General features: G+C 33.9%; 1 protein-coding gene across 2 annotated transcripts in view; it reads right to left on the bottom strand.

Moving 5' to 3' along the window:
• LOC148945665 (uncharacterized) overlaps nucleotides 1–23,891 on the bottom strand; it is an 82,191-nt gene that overhangs the window by 42,011 nt on the left and 16,289 nt on the right. Inside the window, exons 2-3 of one of the 2 annotated variants that reach the window (XM_089097727.1) lie at nucleotides 5,984–6,221; nucleotides 997–1,137 (exon numbers count right to left, since the gene is read on the bottom strand). In XM_089097727.1, coding sequence (XP_088953853.1) covers nucleotides 997–1,137; nucleotides 5,984–6,178 — 336 coding nt within the window. In that variant the 5' untranslated portion in view covers nucleotides 6,179–6,221. The remainder of the gene's footprint in view (nucleotides 1–996; nucleotides 1,138–5,983; nucleotides 6,222–23,891) is intronic. The other variant, XM_089097729.1, reaches the window with a different exon arrangement.

Raw genomic sequence — 23,891 nt, 5'->3', positions numbered from 1 at the left:
CAATCATCACGTGACCTTCCATAAAATGTGTGCCGCCATTAAGTTAATGAAAGAAAAAAACTTTTTACGTTTCGGCTAAAAATAAAAATGTCAAAATAATTATTACTTGACAGTGTTGCATAATCATTACGTAAGGTGCGAGCTGTTGCTACGTTACAAGCGGGGATTCCCCAATGAGTTCCCGTAGCGGGGTTACATAAAATTGCGTCAAGCAAAATACACCTGACCGTTTGAAACGGAGTAAGTCGTGTGACCTCATTGGAGTCCAGAGGAATGTGTCATGGAGTCTTGCCATGTGTGTTCTCTTCAATAGAACTGGTAACTGTGTTGTGCAGGTGCGATAGGTTATGAGCTCCTCTTGCTAATTGAACTTTTGTATTATCCCGATCACATCCCAAATAATCATATTCATAGGCCTGGAATTCCAGGAAGCCTGCCAGGGGTGGGAATCTTGCCATGATAGGAATCTCGCCAGGGCGGTAATCTTGCCAAGGGTGTTGTGACGTCAGAGGGCTGTCGTAGAAATCTAATGCTATTTTTCCTATGGCTGCCGTGACGTCAGAGGGCTCCCTTGGGAATCCTGTCAGCTAGAAACAGGGGTGTGTCACGTAATGAATCATGCGCTTGAAATCTTGCCAACCATCCGCTAGAAACAGGAGGGAGGGGCTAGGAGCTCCCCTTGTTAATTGAACTTGTGTATTATACCGACCACATTCCAAGTAATCGAAGCATCCCAGGACTCTTGCCAAGGATGGAAATCTTACCAGGGATGGGAAGTTACATAAAATTGCGGCACCTGGTCACTAAAGGAGAAATCCATATAGGTGTTGTAGAAAGTAGTAAGGGGATACTACTCACCTATTTCTCAATGTATTATTAATCGATCCAAAACACAAGATGAACAATATCTTATAGCTAAATGACAAACGTACGAATGTTTTGATTTGAGAAATCCAAAATAAGTGAATATCAGAAAAGTAAAAAATTTGAACTTACTGTATTTATTGCTAGAAGGAATATTATTGTTGCAATACTGACGATCATTTGCATTATCAGGAACCGTTTCAGAGATGCATGCAAAAGACGCCGATTAAACTTTATATAATTTTCTTCGATGTTTGTTCTATCAAATTCTTTCTGAAAAAAATGTAATTTTTTAATACAACATATGCACCATAACTATTGATAAAGGATTCCATAACTATAAACCCTCCCAAAGTTGGGAATGTACATAACCTGTATAGAGGAGAGACTAAGTAAAATAAATAAGTAATGGTGCATGGTATGCACCATTTGTTAAGCTGCATTCGAAGCAGAAGTGTTTTTAGGGGAGAGACAGAGAAAACACTTGCCCAGGGCACAGAAATTTTAGGGGCGCAAAATTTCAAACAAATAATCTAACGGTTATAGTCATTCTGTAATTTTGAAATTTTATTAATAAAGTAGAAGGCGCAGTTAATAAATGAAAATAATTAATAAATTAACAATTAATTAGAACAAATAATTAAATAATTAAAGTATTTAAATTAATATAATTAATAATAATTGAATAATTTCAATTGCAAATAAAAGACAGACTACTAATTACTAATTTGTTAAGCTGCATTCAAAGCAGAGGTGGTTTTAGGGGAGAGACAGAGAAGACACTTGCCCAGGGCACAGAAATTTTAGGGGCGCAAAATTCCAAACAAATAATCTAACGGTTATAGTCATTCTGTAATTCGAAATTTTATTAATAAAGTAAAGGGCGCAGTTAATAAATGAAATAATTAATAAATCAATAATTAATTTATATAAATAATTAAATAATTCAAATATTTAAATTAATATAATTGATAATAATTGAATAATTTCAATAGCAAATAAAAAATAGATTATTAATTAATTAAGAACTTGAAAATAATTCTGTTAATAAATGAAACTATTGGTAAAATCTAACCTGAAAATTTTGTGGGAGACAGGGGGCGCATATTAATATTTTGCCTCGGGCGCAAGAGAGGCCAGAATCACCACTGATTCAAAGGAAGGATCAGAAGGGTAGTGTATGTTCTATCAGTCTTGGATCCACTTGATCTACACTACATCCTCCATCCAATCCACCCTTTGAGAACAGCTTTGATAATTTCTTAAGAAGGGCAAAAATGACAGATACGACCTTTACGTATTTCAGTGATGATGTTACATGAAGAGGAATTAAGGCCCTTAGCTAATATAGGGGTGGGGCTACAGTCCATTTAGGCTATTGTTATCCCTCAGATGATTTTGAACAGATTAACTAAGATGATTTAAATACTTCATTTTTTATAGCATTTTGTTTAAAGTCAACTTACATTCTATTTCAAAGGAGCTGTAAGTCTGCATATATAGTTGTATATAAATATCTGTATATTAGATACTAGATTTCTATTAGATTTACTCTTATATAAGATATTTTAAGTAGACGTTTGACAAAAATATATATAAATATAATTAAAAAATAGGCAAAGAAAACGAGGGTGGCTTTCAGTCACTGGACACACCGCCAGAAGCGAAAAGACAAAAGCAGATATTTCCTGAAAGATTCCGCCGAGCCTTTCTCATAGCTCCAAAAAAAGGAAAAAGAATAAAACAAAAAAACCTTTTGAAGTGAACTGTAGCAGAGCAAAAGAAACACTTCTTTCTGCTATCTTACAGTTCAATTCAAAAGGTTATTTTTTTAGCGCTGAGGACGGCTTCGCGGAAGCTTTTGTGGAGCTTCTTTGGTTTCGGGTGGCTTTTTTGGTTATTTTTTAAATTATATTTTCTCGTTTCTTTGTCAAACGTTAAGTATGCCCAGTGTGGTCTTAGAACGTGTTATATGTAGAACAAGGTATGCTTATTCATCACAGTAGCCTCAAGCTAGCATTCGCATGTCATGAATGAGTCCATACTTGCTAATTATGACAAAACGAAAAAAATATCTTTTTATATTGTTAAGGGGGTTTTAATCTGCACTGAGAACGATTGAACGGAGGTCACAACCAAAAGATTTGCCTAGTATCCTTCTTCTTTCACTGGCTTCTTCTTCTTTTTTCTTCTTTTTCTTTTTTTTCTTTTTTCTTCTTTTTTCTTCGTTTTCGTTTTTCTTCTTTTTCCTTTTTCTTCTTTTTTTCTTCTTTATCTTCTTTCTTCTTTTTATCTTCTTTTTCTTTTTTCTTCTTTTTTTATTCTTTTTTTCGCTACTATTTTTCGTTTCAAAAAAAGATAACAAAAAACAAGGAACATCCAAAGTAGCAAGTGCTACTTCAAGGTCAATACATTTAATGTAAAAAAGGTCAAGCAGAAAAAAAAACTACTGATTAAGATAATGAAAAAAGTACTGCACAAAGGAATTACGACAATACATAGATAATTTATTTATATAGGTAATTTATTAGGCAATTTATTTGCAAAATGACGGCCATACAAGAGAGTATCTACTAATTACGTACTTGGGATAGTAAATTAATGAATATAGTATAACAGGAGCACAATAATCAAAAAGAAAAAACGAAAACAATACAAATAGTATTCTTTTATGGGGTATAATTTTTTTTGCCTTAAATCTACTTTTAATTTCGCTGGATTTTGGCTAGTTCTGTTGCATACTAGTGCATCTTTGATGCTGGCAATCCTATCACGGTATTTCTTTGTTTAATTAGATTAATCTTTAAAAAAATCCGCAAAAAAATTGTTAAAAGACAAGTAAAGACCATATTAAACTTGATGTCAGCAAAAATAAACTCTACAATAGTTCAAACTCAAAATGACCAGATACTACTATTATAGAATAAATGAAACCCAAAACGAACAGAAATTAAACAATCAATCATAGCGAACAAACATACAACAGGTACCGTAAGAATGAACAAATGAATCTTAAAACGAGAAAAACTTAAATTGGCTATGCAAATCAAGCTTAAAATGAAGAAAAAAATCTTTTGCTGTTAAAGAATAAATAAAACCCAAAACGAACAGAAATTAAATAAACAACCATAGTAAACAAACATGCACCAGGAACTAATACAAATGAATAAATACATCTTAAAACGAGTAAAGCTTAAATTAAGTATGCAAATCAAAATAAAAACGAACAAAATAACTACAAACAAGTTTCGCTACTGCCCCCTTCTTTAACTGTAAAAGTATAAAGCCTACTGCATCGTTGACACCCTACTGAAAACGGATTGTATTACAAATACTCGTATTTTCTTCTGCAATTATTACAACACTGAAAATAAAATGAAAATTACAGTGAAACAAAATCCTGAACTGATGAGCTTTCAGCAGTTAAAATATGTATATCATTGTATATCAAATATTAAGCTAATTTCATTAGTTCTTTCCAATATGACCACTGCTTCCATAAAAACCTTATATGGCCCCGAGGTATAACTTACAACCCTTCCCCCAGACTCTAGAGATTTTGTCAACCCTGAAGGCATTGTCATATGATCTTTGAACTATTTTGAAAATAGTTCTCAAAAGTTAGATCAGATGCATTTTGGGAAAAGAGGACGTGAGGAGGGGGGGCTATTTTCCCTCCGATCACTTTTGACTGTTTAAAGGGAAATAAAACTAAAGGGGAAACGAGCGGCCTCCAATGTTTCTACCGCCATCTTTTGCATTAAAACCTTATATCCCCTGAGGAATAAGTTACAACCCTTGCTTCAGGGTTCTAGGGGTTGCATCAACCCAGAAGGTATTGTTATATAATCCTTGGACTGTTTTGAACACAATGACTATCTCGAATTTTCGATCGGATGTATTTGAGGAAAAGAGGGCGTGGTGGGGCTATTGCCCTCTGATCGTTTTTGGCTCTTAAAGTGGGAAACTCGAACTTTCAATTTCCTACCAAATGAGCCTCCTCCAAAATTTATACGACCATTACCTTCTATAAACATTATGTGCCCCTGAGGAATAATTTTAAATCCTTGACCCTGGAATTTACGGGGCTGTGTCAACCCCCGGGCCATTGTTATATGATATATGGATAATTTTGAAAAAAATGGCTATCTCAAAATTTATATCAGATGCATTTGGAGAAAATAGTACGCTGGGAGGTGGGCTAGTTGTCATCCGGTCACTTTTGACTCTTAAAATGGAACTAGAACTTTCAATTTTCAATCAAATGAACCCCTTCCCAAATTTATACAATCACCCCTTCCTTGGTGCCATGTTAAGAAAAAAAAAGAAATGTGGGCGAAAATCAGTAAAACATAAGCTATATTGTCGCAGTACGACATGGCAACACTGGTAAAAATGCCGTGCTGCCTTAAAAACTTGAAAATTTTGAACCAAGCCAAGAAGAAAAATATTAGAAAATTGTTGTCCTTAGGTCTGAATAGCCCTAAGATGAGTCCAGGCTTCCTTCCAAGGCTGGGTAACAGGCTTGCTAACTGTCCCTGTTTAAAGACCTTGTAACTGAAACGCTGACAATTGTCGTCACCCTGTGAGACATGAATGGTCCTCGAGGATCTTTGTTTTTATTTCAAAATAACGCCTTTATTGCTGTTATAGGCAATATGTAATCGAAGAAGATCCTAATTTTAATATAATATGTCAAGTTTAATATATCAAGTTATATATCTAGTACTACTACTAGCACAAAGAAGGAAAAACGAGCAAAATGGGGTTTTTAAAGGCCAAATGAAAATACTGAAAAAACACAACAAAACGAATATTTCGAGGGGAGAAACGCCTCTCCTATTCAGCGCAAAACGAAACGGTACCTGGAGAAATCTGGGGAAGATAAAAAGAAAGGATGTGCGAAAGCGCAGGATGGCTTGCCCCCCCCCCCCATTGTACTTCCTGGCTGAAAACCAATGAAATGGAGATCAGTACCACCAGTAAGGACCGTAAAGCTCAATGCCATATTATTTATCTTTATTTACCTAAAACAAAATATAAATAGAACGCTACAAACAGTTGCCCACTTGAAAGTAAACAACTAACAGCTCAAAATAATGTTACTAGAAGTACATACTCTGAGGTAAGAGGGCAGCCACATTTTACCATCTTCATCCATTTTAGAAAGTCCTTCATATATTGTATCAGCTCCCTGAGACGCCCCTTGAATTGATATAACACTGTTGCGGGCCATCCGGGCAATATAATCTTTTGGAGTGCCTTGAAAACTTCCACCTTCATAGTAATCCAAGTTGAGTTCCACGTCCGCCATCTCTAAGAAAGTATATTAATTGCCTAGAGTGCAATATCAATTCCTGAAAGTAATTGTTATTTCTTATTATTACATATTTTTTTTGCGTTTTATTTTTCTTAACTAGTAGAGATTGAATGTAAATATCAGGTTATTTTTGAAACCTGAAAATACCAATGCCATTGAAAATTAAATGTGATTATTTAAATTGGCTATCCGGAAAATTTCAGCGCCATATCAATGTTTAAAAATTTGGACAAAATCAATAATGATATTTCTAATGAAAAATGCGGTTTTTGATCGTACTTGGCACCAAATTAAAAAAAAAAAAAAATGTGGGTGAAAATCAGCAAAACATAAGCTATATTGTCACACTACGAAATGGCAAGACTGGCGAAAATGTCTTGCTGCCCTAAAAACTTAAAAATTTTGAACCAATACAAGAAGAAAAATATTAGAAAATTGTTGTCCCTAGGTCTGAATAGCCCTAAGATGAGTCCAGGCTTCCTCGCAAGGTTGGGTAACAGGCTTACTAACTGTCCCTGTGTAAAGACCCTGTAACTGGAACGCTGGTAATTGTCATCACCCTATGGGACATTAATGGCCCTCGAGGATCTTTGTTTTTATTTCAAAATAACGCCTTTATTGCTGTTATAGGGAATATGTAATCGAAGAAGATCCTAATTTTAATATAATAGTAGAGGTGACCCTAAAGCCCCCACGATAACACCACCCCTTCGAATCCCGATCCGGACACTTTTTTTTTTAACTCCCACGCGAACACCAAATATGGGCATAGAGTCCCTAGGGGAGATGGATTTCTGAGAAATTGATTGCGTAATCGATTGGGAATTTGGAACACCTGTGCTGTCAGTCATTAATCAAATTGTTTCCAGGCAAAGTTTAATAATGTCTGACAGGTACTGTCAACATTTCTCCAGGAATAGATCCAAGTCATTAATGTCTTTGCCTTGGAAACAACTCTTTTGGTCGAACTCCAAAGATATTAATAACCAAACGCCATGGAAACAGTTCTCCAAGAAACATCTTAGCGATGAATTGTTTTAGCACGGGAATCAGGTTTCTTATTAATTTGAAATGCGTTAGCGCAGAAATGCCAAAAACAAAAGGAACACGCTGAAATTACGTTTAGGAATTATTTGGGTGAAACTGTTTTAGACAGGTTATGGAATTATTTCGGCGAAACAGTTAGAGACATTCTAAAAGATGATTATAGAAGAGAATTTGAGGGTGAAACTCTGTGGTCGTTATAATACACAAGTTCCATTGAACAGTGTCATGAGGTCCTCTACCCCAACCCCAAAGGGTTCCGATCCCCCTACCCCAACCCCAAAGGGTTCCAATCCCTCTACCCCGAAGGAAGCCACCAGTCCTCAAAGGTCCACTGGGCTCCCAAAGGGCCCACCGGCCCTCAAGGTTCCCCCAGACCCCCCCCCCCCCAAGGCCCAAAGGACCCCACCCCCCTTTGGCCCCCCAAAGGGGTCCCTCTCCCTCCATCTCCTCCCTCCTCCTCCCCTTCCCCTCCCCTCCTCCCCCTCCCCTCCCCTCCCCTCCTCCTCCTCCTCCCCCTCCTCCCCCTCCTCCTCCTCCTCCTCCTCCTCCCTCCTCTTCCTCATCCCACCTCCTCCTCCCCTCCTTCTCCCCTCCCCTCCTCCCCTCCCCTTCCCTCCCCCATTTTTTATACTTTTTTTGTGCATTGAGACACAGAACGACCCCTCCCCCCAGCCCCTCCCCCCCCTCCAAAGGTCTGATTTTTCAAAGTTCATTTCGGTTTTCTTTCATTGAAATGCAAGAGTTGGAATATTTCAGTAGCGTTTGGTTGTGGTTTACCTTGTCACAGTTACATTTTCTTGATTTTTCAAAGTTCATTTTTGAATTTCTTTCATTGAAATGCAAGAGTGAGAATATTTCAGTAGCGTTATGTCGTGGTTTACCTTGTCACAGTTATATTCCCTTGATTTTTCAAAGTTCATTTTCGATTTCCTTCGTTGAAATGCAAGAGTTGGATTATTTCAGTTGTGTTTTGTCGTGGTTTACCATGTCACAGTTACATTCCCTTGATTTTTCAAAGTTCATTTTCGATTTCCTTCTTTGAAATGCAAGAGTTGGAATATTTTAGTAGTGTTCTGTTGTGGTTTACCTTGTCACAGTTACATTCTATTAATTTTTCAAGGTTCATTTCGGTTTTCTTTCATTGAAATGCAAGAGTTGGAATATTTCTGTAGTGTTTTGTCGTGGTTTACCCTGTCACAGTTACATTCTCTTGATTTTTCAAAGTTCATTTTGAATTTCTTTCATTGAAATGCAAGAGTGAGAATATTTCAGGAGCGTTTTGTCGTGGTTTACCTTGTCACAGTTACATTCCCTTGATTTTTTAAAGTTCATTTTCGATTTCCTTCGTTGAAATGCAAGATTTGGAATATTTCAGTAGTGTTTTCTCGTGGTTTACCATGTCACAGTTACATTCCCTTGATTTTTCAAAGTTCATTTTCGATTTCCTTCGTTGAAATGCAAGAGTTGGAATATTTCAGTAGTGTTCTGTTGTGGTTTACCTTGTCACAGTTACATTCTATTAATTTTTCAAAGTTCATTTTGAATTTTTTTCTTAGAAATGCAAGAGTTGGAATATTTCTGTAGTGTTTTGTCGTGGTTTACCTTGTCACAGTTACATTCTCTTGATTTTTCAAAGTTCATTTTGAATTTCTTTCGTTGAAATGCAAGAGTTTGAAGATTTCAGTAGCGTTTTGTCGTGGTTTACTTTGTCACAGTTACATTATCTTGATTTTTCAAAGTTAATTTTGAATTTCTTTCATTGAAATGCAAGAGTGGGATTATTACAGTAGTGTTTCGTCGTGGCTTACCTTATCACAGTTACATTCCCTTGATTTTTCAAAGTTCATTTTCGATTTCCTTCGTTGAAATGCAAGAGTTGAAATATTTCAGTAGGGTTTTGTTGTGGTTTACCTTGTCACAGTTACAATCCCTTGATTTTTCAATGTTCATTTTCAATTTCTTTCATTGAAATGCAAGAGTTGGATTATTTCAGTAGTGTTTTGTCGTGGTTTACCTTGTCACAATTACATTCCCTTGATTTTTCAAAGTCCATTTTGAATTTCTTTCGTTGAAATGCAAGAGTTGGAATATTTCAGTAGTGTTTTGTCGTGGTTTACCTTGTCACAGTTACATTCTCTTGATTTTTTAAAGTTCATTTTGGATTTCTTTAGTTGAAATGCAAGAGTTGGAATATTTCAGTAGTGTTTTGTCGTGGGTTACCTTGTCACAGTTATATTCTCTTAATTTTTCAAAGTTCATTTTGAATTTTTTCCGTTGAAATGTAAGAGTTGGAATATTTCAGTAGTGTTTTGTCTTGGTTTACCTTGTCACAGATACATTCTCTTGATTTTTCAAAGTTCATTTTGAATTTTTTTCATTGTAATGCAGGAGTTGGAATACTTCAGTAGTGTTTTGCCGTAGTTTACTTTGTCAAAGTTTCATTCTCTTAATTTTTCAAAGTTCATTTTGAATTTCTATCGTTAAAATGCAAGAGTTGGAATATTTCAGTAGTGTTTTGCTGTAGTTTACCTTGTCAAGGTTACATTCTCTTGATTTTTCAAAGTTCATTTTGAATTTCTTTCATTGAAATGCAAGAGTTGGAATATTTCAGTAGTGTTTTGTCGTGGTTTACTTTGTCACAGTTATATTCTCTTAATTTTTGAAAGTTCATTTTGAATTTCTGTCGTTGAAATGCAAGAATGGGAATATATCAGTAGGGTTTTGTTGTGGTTTACCTTGTCTCAGTTACATTTTATTGATTTTTCTTAGTTTATTTAGGTTTTCTTTCATTTAAATAAAAGAGCTGGAATATTACAGTAGTGTTTTGTCGTGGTTTACCTTGTCACAGTTTCATTCGCTTGATTTTTCAAAGTTCATTTTGGATTTCTTTCATTGAAGTGCAAGAGTTGGAATATTTCAGTAGTGTTTTGTCGTGGTTTACCTTGTCACAGTTATATTCCCTTGATTTTTCAAAGTTCATTTTGAATTTCTTTCGTTGAAATGCAAGAGTTGGAATATTTCAGTAGTGTTTTGTTGTGGTTTACCTTGTCACAGTTATATTCTCTTTATTTTTCAAAGTTCATTTTGAATTTCTTTAGTTGAAATGCAAGAGTTGGAATATTTCAGTAGTGTTTTTTTCGTGGTTTACCTTGTCACAGTTATATTCTCTTAATTTTTCAAAGTTCATTTTGAATTTCTTCCGTTGAAATGTAAGAGTTGGAATATTTCAGTAGTGTTTTGTCATGGTTTTCCTTGTCACAGATACATTCTCTTGATTTTTCAAAGTTCATTTTGAATTTCTTTCATTGAAATGCAGGAGTTGGAATATTTCAGTAGTGTTTTGTCTTAGTTTACTTTGTCACAGTTAAATTCTATTAATTTTTCAAATTTCATTTTGAATTTCTACCGTTGAAATGCAAGAGTTGGAATATTTCAGTAGTGTTTTGTTGTAGTTTACCTTGTCAAGGTTACATTCTCTTGATTTTTCAAAGTTCATTTTGAATTTCTTTCATTGAAATGCAAGAGTTGGAATATTTCAGTAGTGTTTTGTCATGGTTTACCTTGTCACAATTACATTCTCTTCATTTTTCAAAGTTCATTTTGAATTTCTTTCGTTGAAATGCAAGAAGTGGAATATGTCAGTAGTGTTTTGTTGTGGTTTACCTTGTCACAGTTACATTTTTTGATTTTTCAAAGTTCATTTCGGTTTTCTTTCATTGAAATACAAGAGCTGGAATATTTCAGTAGTGTTTTGTCGTGGTTTACCTTGTCACAGTTAAATTCGCTTGATTTTTCAAAGTTCATTTGGATTTCTTTAGTTGAAATCCAAGAGTTGGAATATTTCAGAACCGTTTTGTCGTGGTTTACCTTGTCACAGTTACATTCTCTTAATTTTTCAAAGTTCATTTTGAATTTATTTAGTTGAAATGAAAGAGTGGGATTATTTCAGTAGTGATTTGTCGTGGTTTAACATGTCACAGTTACATTCCCTTGATTTTTCAATGTTCATTTTCAATTTCTTTCATTGAAATGCAAGAGTTGGATTATTTCAGTAGTGTTTTGTCGTGGTTTATTTTGTTAAAGTTACATTCACTTAATATTTCAAAGTTCATTTTGAATTTATATCGTTGAAATGTAAGAGTTGGAATATTTCAGTAGTGTTTTTTTGTGGTTTACCTTGCCAGGGTTACATTATTTTGATTTTTAATAGTTAATTTTGAATTTCTTTCATTGAAATGCAAGAGCTGGAATATTTAAGTAGTGGTTTGTCGTGGTTTACCTTGTCACAGTTACATTCCCTTGATTTTTCAAAGTTCTTTTTCAATTTCTTTATTTGAAATGCAAAAGTTGGAATATTTCAGTAGTGTTTTGTTGTGGTTTACCTTGTCACAGTTACAGTTTCTGTATTTTTCAAAGTTCATTTAGGTTTTCTTTCATTGAAATGCAAGAGTTGGAATATTTCAGTAGTGTTTTCTCGTGGTTTACCTTGTCACAGTTACATTCGCTTGATTTTTCAAAGTTCATTTTGGATTTCATTAGTTGAAATGCAAGAGTTGGAATGTTTCGGAAGCGTTATGTTATGGTTTACCTTGTCACAGTTATAGTATATTGATTTTTCAAAGTTCATCTTCAATTTCTTTCATTCAAATGAAAGAGTGGGATTATTTCAGTAGTGTTTTGTCACGGTTTACCACGTCATAGTTACATTTTCTGTATTTTTCAAAGTTCATTTCGGTTTTCTTTAATTCAAATGAAAGAGTTGGAATATTTCAGTAGTGTTTTGTCATGGTTTAGCTTGTCACAGTTACATTTGCTTGATTTTTTAAAGTAAATTTTGGATTTCATTAGTTGAAATGCAAGAGTTGTAATATTTCAAAAGAGTTTTGTCATGGTTTACCTTGTCACAGTTATATTCTCTTGATTTTTCAAAGTTCATCTTGCATTTCTTTCATTGAAATAAAAGAGTGGGATTATTTCAGTAGTGTTTTGTCATGGTTTACCATGTCACAGTTACATTCGCTTGATTTTTCAAAGTTCATTTTGGATTTCTTTCATTGAAATGCAAGAGTTTGAATATTTCAGTAGTTTTTTCTTGTGGTTTACCTTGTCAGACTTACATTTTTTCTTTATTTTTGTTATGTTAGGTTAGGTTAGGCTAGATCAAGTTTGGTTAGGTTAAGTTAGGTTAGGTTAGCCTCCATCCGCGCGCGTATGTAGGCTACCCTAACCTAACCTAACTTAACCTAACATGACCAAACTTGATCTAGCCTAACCTAACCTAACATAACAAAAATAAAGAAAAAATGTAAGTGTGACATGGTAAACCACAAGAAAAAACTACTGAAATATTCAAACTCTTGCATTTCAATGAAAGAAATCCAAAATGAACTTTGAAAAATCAAGAGAATGTAAGTATGACAAGGTAAACCACGACAAAACACTACTGAAATATTCCAACTCTTGCATTTCAATGAAAGAAATCCAAAATGAACTTTGAAAAATCATGAGAATCTAAGTGTGACAAAGTAAACCACAACAAAACACTACTGAAATATTACAACTCTTGCATTTCAATAAATGAAATCCAAAATGAACTTTGAAAAATCAAGGGAATGTAACTGTGACATGGTAAACCATTACAAAACACTACTGAAATAATCCCACTCTTTCATTTCAATGAAAGAAATTCAAGATGAACTTTGAAAAATCAAGAGAATATAACTGTGACAAGGTAAACCATGACAAAACGCTTTTGAAATATTCCAACTCTTGCATTTCAACTAATGAAATCCAAATTTAACTTTAAAAAATCAAGCGAATGTAACTGTGACAAGGTAAACCACGGCAAAACACTACTGAAATATTCAAACTCTTGCATTTGAATGAAAGAAAACCTACATGACCATTGAAAAATACAGATCCTTTAACTATGACGTGTTAAAACGTGAGAAAACAATACTAAAATAATCCCACTCTTTCATTTGAATTAAAGATATTCAAAATGAACTTTGAAAAATAAAGAAAACATAACTGTGACAAGGTAAACGATGACATAACGCATCTGAAATATTCCAACTCTTGCATTTCAACTAAAGAAATCCAAAATGAACTTTGAAAAATCAAGCGAATGTAACTGTGACAAGGTAAACCACGACAAAACACTACTGACATATTCCAACTCTTGCATTTCCATGAAAGAAAACCTAAATGAACTTTGAAAAATACAGAAAATCTAACTGTGACAAGGTAAACCACGACAAAACACAACTGAAATATTCCAACTCTTGCATTTCAACGAAAGAAATTCAAAATGAACTTTGAAAAATCAAGAGAATGTAACTGTGACATGGTAAACCACGACAAAACACTACTGAAATATTCCAACTCTTGCATTTCAATGGAAGAAATTCAAAATGAACTTTGAAAAATCAAGAGAATGTAACCATGACAAGGTAAACCACAACAAAACACTACTGAAATATTCCAACTCTTGCATTTCAATGATAGAAATTCAAAATGAACTTTGAAAAATTAAGTGAATGTAACTCTGACAAAGTAAACCACGACAAAACACTACTGAAATATTCCAACTCTTGCATTTCAATGAAAAAAATTGAAAATGAACATTGAAAAATCAAGGGGTTGTAACTCTGACATGTTAAACCACGACAAAACACTACTGAAATAATCCCACTCTTTCATTTCAACGAAAGAAATTCAAAATGAACTTTGAAAAATTAAGAGAATATAACTGTGACAAGGTAAACCATGACAAAACGCTTCTGAAATATTCCAACTCTTGCATTTCAACTAATGAAATCCAAAATGAACTTTGAAAAATCAAGCGAATGTAACTGTGACAAGGTAAACCACGACAAAACACTACTGAAATATTCTAACTCTTGCATTTGAATGAAAGAAAACCGAAATGAACTTTGAAAAATACAGAAAATGTAACTGTGACATGGTAAACTATGACAAAACACTACTGAAATAATCCCACTCTTTCATTTCAATGAAAGAAATTCAAAATGAAATTTGAAAAATCAAGATAATATAACTGTGACAAGTTAAACAATGAAAAAACTCATTGAAATATTCCAACTCTTTCATTTCAACTAATGAAATCCAAAATGAACTTTGAAAAATCAAGAGAATGTAACTGTGACAAGGTAAACCACGACAAAACACTACTGAAATATTCCAAATCTTGCATTTCAACGATAGAAAATCCAAATGAACTTTGAAAAATACAGAAAATGTAACTGTGACAAGCTAAACCACAACAAAACACTAATGAAATATTCCAACTCTTGCATTTCAACTAAAGAAATCCAAAATTAACTTTGAAATATAAAGGGAATTTAACTGTGACAAGGTAAACCACGACAAAACACTACTGAAATAATCCATCTCTTGCATTTCAATGGAAGAAATTCAAAATGAACTTTTAAAAATCAAAAGAATGTAACCATGACAAGGTAAACCACAACAAAACACTACTGAAATATTCCAACTCTTACATTTCAACGATAGAAATTAAAAATGAACTTTGAAAAATTAAGAGAATGTAACTATGACAAAGTAAACCACGACAAAACACTACTGAAATATTCCAACTCTTGCATTTCAATGAAAGAAATTGAAAATGAACATTGAAAAATCAAGGGAATGTAACTGTGACATGTTAAACCACGACAAAACACTACTGAAATAATCCCACTCTTTCATTTCAACGAAAGAAATTCAAAATGAACTTTGAAAAATTAAGAGAATATAACTGTGACAAGGTAAACCACGACAAAACGCTACTGAAATATTCCAACTCTTGCATTTCAACTAAAGGAATACAAAAAGAACTTTGAAAAATCAAGCGAATGTAACTGTGACAAGGTAAACCACGACAAAACACTACTGAAATATTCCAACTCTTGTATTTCAATGAAAGAAAACCGAAATGAACTTTGAAAAATCAAGAAAATGTAACTGTGACAAGGTAAACCACAACAAAACACTACTGACATATTCCACTTCTTGCATTTCAACGAAAGAAATTCAAAATGAACTTTGAAAAATCAAGAGAATGTAATTGTGACAAGGTAAACCATGACAAAACACTACTGAAATATTCCAACTCTTGCATTTCAACGATAGAAACTCAAAATGAACTTTGAAAAATTAAGAGAATGTAACTGTGACAAAGTAAACCACGACAAAACACTACTGAATTATTCCAACTCCTGCATTTCAATGAAAAAAATTCAAAATGAACTTTGAAAAATCAAGAGAATGTATCTGTGACAAGGTAAACCATGACAAAACACTACTGAAATATTCCAACTCTTACATTTCAACGTAAGAAATTCAAAATGAACTTTGAAAAATTAAGAGAATATAACTGTGACAAGGTAACCCACGACAAAACACTACTGAAATATTCCAACTCTTGCATTTCAACGAAAGAAATTCAAAATGAACTTTGAAAAATCAAGCGAATGTAACTGTGACAAGGTAAACCACAACAAAACACTACTGAAATATTCCAACTCTTGCATTTCAACGAAAGAAATTCAAAATGAACTTTGAAAAATCAAGGGAATGTAACTGTGACAAGGTAAACCACGACAAAACACTACTGAAATATTCCAACTCTTTCACTTCAATGGAAGAAATCCAAAATGAACTTTGAAAAATCAAGCGAATGTAACAGTGACAAGGTAAACCATGAAAAAACGTTACTGAAACATTCCAACTCATGTATTTCAATGAATGAAAACCGAAATAAAATTTGAATAATCAAGAAAATGTAACTGAGACAAGGTAAACCACAACAAAACACTACTGACATATTCCACTTCTTGCATTTCAACGAAAGAAATTCAAATTGAACTTTGAAAAATCAAGAGAACGTAATTGTGACAAGGTAAACCATGACAAAACACTACTGAAATATTCCAACTCTTGCATTTCAATGAAAAAAATTCAAAATGAACTTTGAAAAATTAAGAGAATGTAACCTTGACAAGGTAAACTACAACAAAACGCTACTGAAATATTCCAACTCTTGCATTTCAACGGTAGAAATTCAAAATGAACTTTGAAAAATTAAGAGAATGTAACTGTGACAAAGTAAACTACGACAAAACACTACTGAAATATTCCAACTCCTGCATTTCAATGAAAACAAATTCAAAATGAACTTTGAAAAATCAAGAGAATGTATCTGTGACAAGGTAAACCATGACAAAACACTACTGAAATATTCCAACTCTTTAATTTCAACGTAAGAAATTCAAAATTAAATTTGAAAATTAAAAGAATATAACATTAAAAAGGTAACCCACAAAAAAGAACTACTGAAATATTCCAACTCTTTCATTTCAAATAAAGAAATACGAAATGAACTTTGAAAAATCAAGAGAATGTAACTGTGACAAGTTAAACCACGACAAAACACTAGTGACATATTCCGACTCTTGCATTTCAACGAAAAAAATTCAAAATGAACTTTGAAAAATCAAGGGAATGTAATTGTGACAAGGTAAACCACGACAAAACACTACTGAAATATTCCAACTCTTGCAATTCAATGAAAGAAATCCAAAATGAACTTTGAAAAATCAAGAGAATGTAACTGTGACAAGTTAAACCACGACAAAATTCTAGTGAAATATTCCAACTTTTTCATTTCAACTATAGAAATTCAAAATGAACTTTGAAAAATCAAGTGACTATAACTGTGACAAGGTAAACCACGACAAAACGCTACTGAAATATTTCAACTCTTGCATTTCAACGAATGAAATGAAAAATGAACTTTGAAAAATCAAGGGAATGTAACTATGACAAGGTAAACCACGACAAAACACTACTGTAATAATCCCACTCTTGCATTTCAAAGAAAGAAATTCAAAATGAACTTTGAAAAATCAAGAGAATGTAACTGTGACAAGGTAAACCACGACAAAACGCTACTGAAATATTCAAACCCTTGCATTTCAACGAAAGAAATTCAAAATGAACTTTGAAAAATCAAGAGAATGTAACTGTGACAAAGTAAACCACGACAAAACACTACTGAAATATTCCAACTCTTGCATTTCGACGAAATTCAAAATGAACTTTGAAAAATCAAGAAAATGTAGCTGAGACAAGGGAAACCACGACAAAACATTACTGCGATATTCCAACTCTTTCTATTTCAAATAAAGAAAATCGAAATACACTTTGAAAAAACAATAATATGTAACTTTGACAAGTTGAACCACTACACAAAACTACTGACATATTATAACTCTTGCATTTCAATTAAAGATCTTCAAAATAAACTTTGAAAAAAAAATAAAATGCAACTGTGACCAGGAAAACCATGACAAAACACTTCTGAAATATTCCAACTCTTGCATTTCAAAGAAAGAAATATAAAATGAACTTTGAAAAAAAGAGAAAATATAACTTTGAGAAGTTAAACCAACACAAAACTATACTTAAATAGTCCAACAATTGCATTTCAAAGAAATAACTACGAACTTAACATATAATTTTTAATAGACTGTAATTGTTACTAGGTAGACCAGAACAGAACTCTGCTGAAATATTCAAACTCTAGAATTTCAACGCCGAACATCTAAACTGAACTTTGAAAAATCAAGGGACTGTAACTGTGACATGGTAAACCACGAGAAAACACTACTGAAATATTCCAACTCTTGCATTTCAACGAAGGAAATCGAAAATGAACTTTGAAAAATAAAGGGAATGTAACTGTGTCAAGGTAAACCACGACAAAACGCTACTGAAATATTCTCACTCTTGCATTTCAATGAAAGAAATACAAAATGAACTTTGAAAAATCAAGAGAATTTAACTGTGACAAGGTAAACAACGAAAAAACACTAAAGAAATATTCCAACTCTTGAATTTCAATGAAAGAAAACCGAAATGAACTTTGAAAAATCCAGAAAATGTAACTGTGACAAGGTAAACCACGACAAAACACTACTGAAATATTCCAACTCTTGCATTTCAATGGAATAAAATCCAAATGAACTTTGAAAAATAAAGGGAATGTAACTGTGAAAAGGTAAACCACGACTAAACGCTTCTGAAATATTCCAACTCTTGCATTTCAACTAAAGAAATCCAAAATGAACTTTGAAAAATCAAGTGAATGTAAATGTGACAAGGTAAAACACGACAAAACACTACTGAAATATTCCAACTCTTGCATTTCAATGAAAGAAAACCGAAATGAACTTTGAAAAATCAAGAAAATGTAACTGTGACAAGGTAAACCACGACAAAACACTACTGAAATATTCCAACTCTTGCATTTCAAAGAAAGAAAACCTATATGAACTTTGAAAAATCAAGAAAATGTAACTGTTACAATGTAAACCACAACAAAACACTACTGAAATATTCCAACTCTTGCATTTCAATGAAAGAAATTCAAAATGAACTTTGAAAAATCAAGGGAATGTAACTGTGACATGGTAAACCACGACAAAACGCTTCTGAAATATTCCAACTCTTGCATTTCAACTAAAGAAATCCAAAATGAACTTTAAAAAATCAAGAGAATGTAACTGTGACAAGGTAAACCACAGCAAAACGCTACTGAAATATTCCAACTCTTGCATTTCAACGATAGAAATTCAAAATGAACTTTGAAAAATCAAGGGAATATAACTGTGACATGGTAAACCACAACAAAACACTACTGAAATATTCCAACTCTTGCATTTCAACGAAGGAAATCGAAAATGAACTTTGAAAAATCAAGGGAATGTAACTGTGACAAGGTAAGCCACGACAAAACACTACTGTAATAATCCCACTCTTGCATTTCAAGGAAAGAAATTCAAAATGAACTTTGAAAAATCAAGATAATGTAACTGTGACAGGGTAAACCCCGACAAAACTCTACTGAAATATTCAAACCCTTGCATTTCAACGAAAGAAATTCAAAATGAACTTTGAAAAATCAAGAGAATGTAACTCTGACAAGGTAAACCACATCAAAACGCTACAGAAATATTCCAACTCTTGCATTTCGACGAAAAAAATTCAAAATGAACTTTGAAAAATGAAGAAAATGTAACTTAGACAAGAAAAACCACGACAAAACACTACTGAAATAATCCAACTCTTGCATATCAATGAAAGAAAACCGAAATAAACTTTGAAAAATCAAGAAAAAGTAACTGTGACAAGGTAAACCACAACAAACACTACTGAAATATTCCAACTGTTGCATTTCAATGAAAGATATTCAAAATGAACTTTAAAAAAACAAGAAAATGTAACTGTGACAAGGTAAACCACAACAAAACACTTCTGAAATATTCCAACTCTTGCATTTCAATGAGATAAATTCAAAATGAACTTTGAAAAAACAAGAAAATATAACTGTGAGAAGTTAAACCACAACAAAACAATACTGAAATATTCCAACTCTTGCATTTCAATGAACGAAATCCAAAATGAACCTTGAAAAATTTATAGAATGTAACTGTGACAAGGTAAACCACAACAGAACACTACTGAAATATTCCAACTCTTGCATTTCAACGAAGGAAATTGAAAATGAACTTTGAAAAATCAAGGGAATGTAACTGTGACATAGTAAACCACGAGAAAACATTACTGAAATATTCCAACTCTTGCATTTCAACGAAAGAAATCGAAAATAACCTTTGAAAAATCAAGGGAATTTAACTGTGACAAGGTAAACCACGACAAAACGCTACTGAAATATTCTCACTCTTGCAATTAAATGAAAGAAATACAAAATGAACTTTGAAACATCAAGAGAATGTAACTGTGACAAGGTAAACCACGAAAAAACACTACAGAAATATTCCAACTCTTGCATTTCAATGAAAGAAAACCGAAATGAACTGTGAAAAATCCAGAAAATGTAACTCTGACAAGGTAAACCACGACAAAACACTACTGAAATATTCCAACTCTTGCATTTCAATGAAAGAAATACAAAATGAACTTTGAAAAATCAAGTGAATGTAACTGTGACATGTTAAACCACGACAAAACGCTTCTGAAATATTCCAACTCTTGCATTTCAACTAAAGAAATCCAAAATGAACTTTTAAAAATCAAGCGAATGTAAATGTGACAAGGTAAAACACGACAAAACACTACTGAAATATTCCAACTCTTGCATTTCAATGAAAGAAAACCGAAAAGAACTTTGAAAAATCAAGAAAATGTAACTGTGACAAGGTAAACCACGACAAAACACTACTGAAATATTCCAACTCTTGCATTTCAATGAAAGAAAACCGAAATGAACTTTGAAAAATCCAGAAAATGTAACTGTGACAAGGTAAACTACGACAAAACACTACTGAAATATTCCAACTCTTGCATTTCAATGAAAGAAATTCAAAATGAACTTTGAAAAATCAAGGGAATGTAACTGTGACATGGTAAACCACGACAAAACGCTTCTGAAATATTCCAACTCTTTCATTTCAACTAAAGAAATCCAAAATGAACTTTGAAAAATCAAGCGAATGTAACTGTGACAAGGTAAACCATGACAAAACACTACTGAAATATTCCAACTCTTGCATTTCAACGAAAGAAATCCAAAATGAACTTTGAAAAATTAAGATAATGTAACTGTGACAAGGTAAACCACAACAAAACACTACTGAAATATTCCAGCTCTTGCATTTTAACGAAATAAATTCAAAATGAACTTTAAAAAATAAAGAAAATGTAACTGTGACAAGGTAAACCACGACAAAACACTACTGAAATATTCCAACTCTTACATTTCAAAGGAAGAAATTCAAAATGAACTTTGAAAAATCATGAAAATATAACTGTGACAAGGTAAACCATTACAAAACACTACTGAAATATTCCAACTCTTGCATTTCAACGAAAGAAATTCAAAATGAACTTTGAAAAATTAAGAGAATGTAAGTGTGACAAGGTAAACCATGACAAAACACTACTGTAATAATCACACTCATGCATTTCAATGAAAGAAATTCAAACTAAACTTAGAAAAATAAAGAGAATGTAACTGTGACAAGATAAACCACGACAAAACGCTACTGAAATATTCCAACTCTTGCATTTCAACGAAAGAAATTCAAAATGAACTTTGAAAAATCAAGAGAATGTAACTGTGACAAAGTAATCCACGACAAAACACTACTGAAATATTCCAACTCTTGCATTTCAACGAAAAAAATTCAAAATAAACTTTGAAAAATCAAGAAAATGTAACTGTGACAAGGAAAACCACGACAAAACACTACTTAAATATTCCAACTCTTGCATTTCAAGGAAAGAAAACCGAAATGAACTTTGAAAAATCAAGAAAATGTAACTGTGACAAGGTAAACCACGACAAAACACTACTGAAATATTCCAACTCTTGCATTTCAATGAAAGAAATTCAAAATGAACTTTGAAAAATCAAGAGAATGTAACTGTGACAAGGTAAACCAGGACAAAACACTACTGAAATATTCCAACTCTTGCATTTCAACGACAGAAATTCAAAATGAACTTTGAAAAAACAAGAAGATGTAACTGTGACAAGGTAAACCACAACAAAACACTACTGAAATATTCCAACTCTTGCATTTCAATGAAAGAAATCCAAAATGAACATTGAAAAATTAATAGAATGTAACTGTGACAAGGTAAACCACAACAGAACACTACTGAAATATTCAAACTCTTGCATTTCAAAGAAGGAAATCGAAAATGAACTTTGAAAAATCAAGAGACTGTAACTGTGACATGGTAAACCACGAGAAAACACAACTGAAATATTCCAACTCTTGCATTTCAACGAAGGAAATCGAAAATGAGCTTTGAAAATCAAGGGAATGTAACTGTGACAAGGTAAACCACGACAAAACGCTACTGAAATATTCTCACTCTTGCATTTAAATGAAAGAAATTCAAAAATGAACTTTGAAAAATCAAGAAAATGTAACTGTGACAAGGTAAACCACAACCAAACGCTACTGAAATATTCCAACTCTTGCATTTCAATGAAAGAAAACCGAAATGAACTTTGAAAAATCAGACCTTTGGAGGGGGGAGGGACTGGGGGAGGGGGTCGTTCTGTGTCTCAATGCACAAAAAAAGTATAAAAAATAGGGGAGGGAAGGGGAGGGGAGGAGGAGGGGAGGAGGAGGAGGGAGGAGGGGGAGGGAGGAGGGAGTAGGAGGAGGAGGAGGGAGGAGGGAGGGGGAGGAGGGGGAGGGGGAGGGGGAGGAGAAGGAGGGGAGGAGAGGGAAGTGGAAGGAGGGGAGGGGAAGGGGAGGAGGAGGGAGGAGATGGAGGGAGAGGGACCCCTTTGGGGGGCCAAAGGGGGGTGGGGTCCTTTGGGCCCCGGGGGGGGGGGGGTCTGGGGGAACCTTGAGGGCCGGTGGGCCCTTTGGGAGCCCAGTGGACCTTTGAGGACTGGTGGTTTCCTTCGGGGTTGGGGTAGAGGGATTGGAACCCTTTGGGGTTGGGGTAGGGGGATCGGAACCCTTTGGGGTTGGGGTAGAGGACCTCATGACACTGTTCAATGGAACTTGTGTATTATAACGACCACAGAGTTTCACCTCAAATTCTCTTCTATAATCATATTCTAGAATGTATCTAACTGTTTCGCCGAAATAATTCCATAACCTGTCTAAAACAGTTTCGCCCAAATAATCCCTAAAAGTAATTTCAGCGTGTTCCTTTTGTTTTTGGCATCTCTGCGCTAACGCATTTCAAATTAATAAGAAACCTGATTCCCGCGCTAAAACAATTCATCGCTAAGATGTTTCTTGGAGAACTGTTTCCATGGTGTTTGGTTATTAATATCTTTGGAGTTCGACCAAAAGAGTTGTTTCCGAGGCAAAAACATTAAAGACTTGGATCTATTCCCGGAGAAATGTTGACAGTACCTGTCAGACATTATTAAACTTTGCCTGGAAACAATTTGATTAATGACTGACAGCACAGGTGTTCCAAATTCCCAATCGATTACGCAATCAATTTCTCAGAAATCAATCTCCCCGAGGGACTCTATGCCCATATTTGGTGTTCGCGTGGGAGTTTTAAAAAAAAGTGTCCGGATCAGGATTCGAAGGGGTGGTGTTATCGTGGGGGCTTTAGGGTCACCTCTACTTATAATATATCAAGTTTAATGTATCAAGTTATATATCATGTACTACTACTACTACTAACAACTCACCGCAGCACCAAACCGCCTGACGCCAAACACAGCTACGCACACTCCTCCTCCATCCCGTTCTATTCAAAGCCTCCCTTTTTACACCCTCCCAGGAAGTTCCCATTTCCTTTAAATCTTTTTTATGACGTCCTCTCACCTAAGACGAGGACGACCGGCTTTTTGTTTAGTCCTAGACGGTTGGCCACAAAGGACAATCTTTGGCAATCTATCATCCTTCATCCTCACAACGTGCCCTATCCATCTCAACCTTTCTTTCATTATAGCCCTAGAAAGAGGGATTGAACCAGTGATGCCAGGTGCCTGACTTTAGATTGCGCATCAAGGGAAGCGAAAATACGCCATCGGCTCATTTTACCTATATAATTTGGGGTGGAGTTCGACATTCAGGGTAAATTAGATCTTGAAGGGATGAGTGCAAAAAAAAGAAAGAAATCA

The sequence above is a fragment of the Artemia sp. Qi Xiang Cuo genome, chromosome 12 (genome assembly GCF_049724085.1).
Source record: "Artemia sp. Qi Xiang Cuo chromosome 12, ASM4972408v1, whole genome shotgun sequence".
Classification (NCBI taxonomy): Eukaryota; Metazoa; Arthropoda; class Branchiopoda; order Anostraca; family Artemiidae; genus Artemia; species Artemia sp. Qi Xiang Cuo.
The sequence above is the reverse complement of the archived record's forward strand: the minus strand, read 5'-3'. Positions and strand labels throughout refer to the sequence as shown.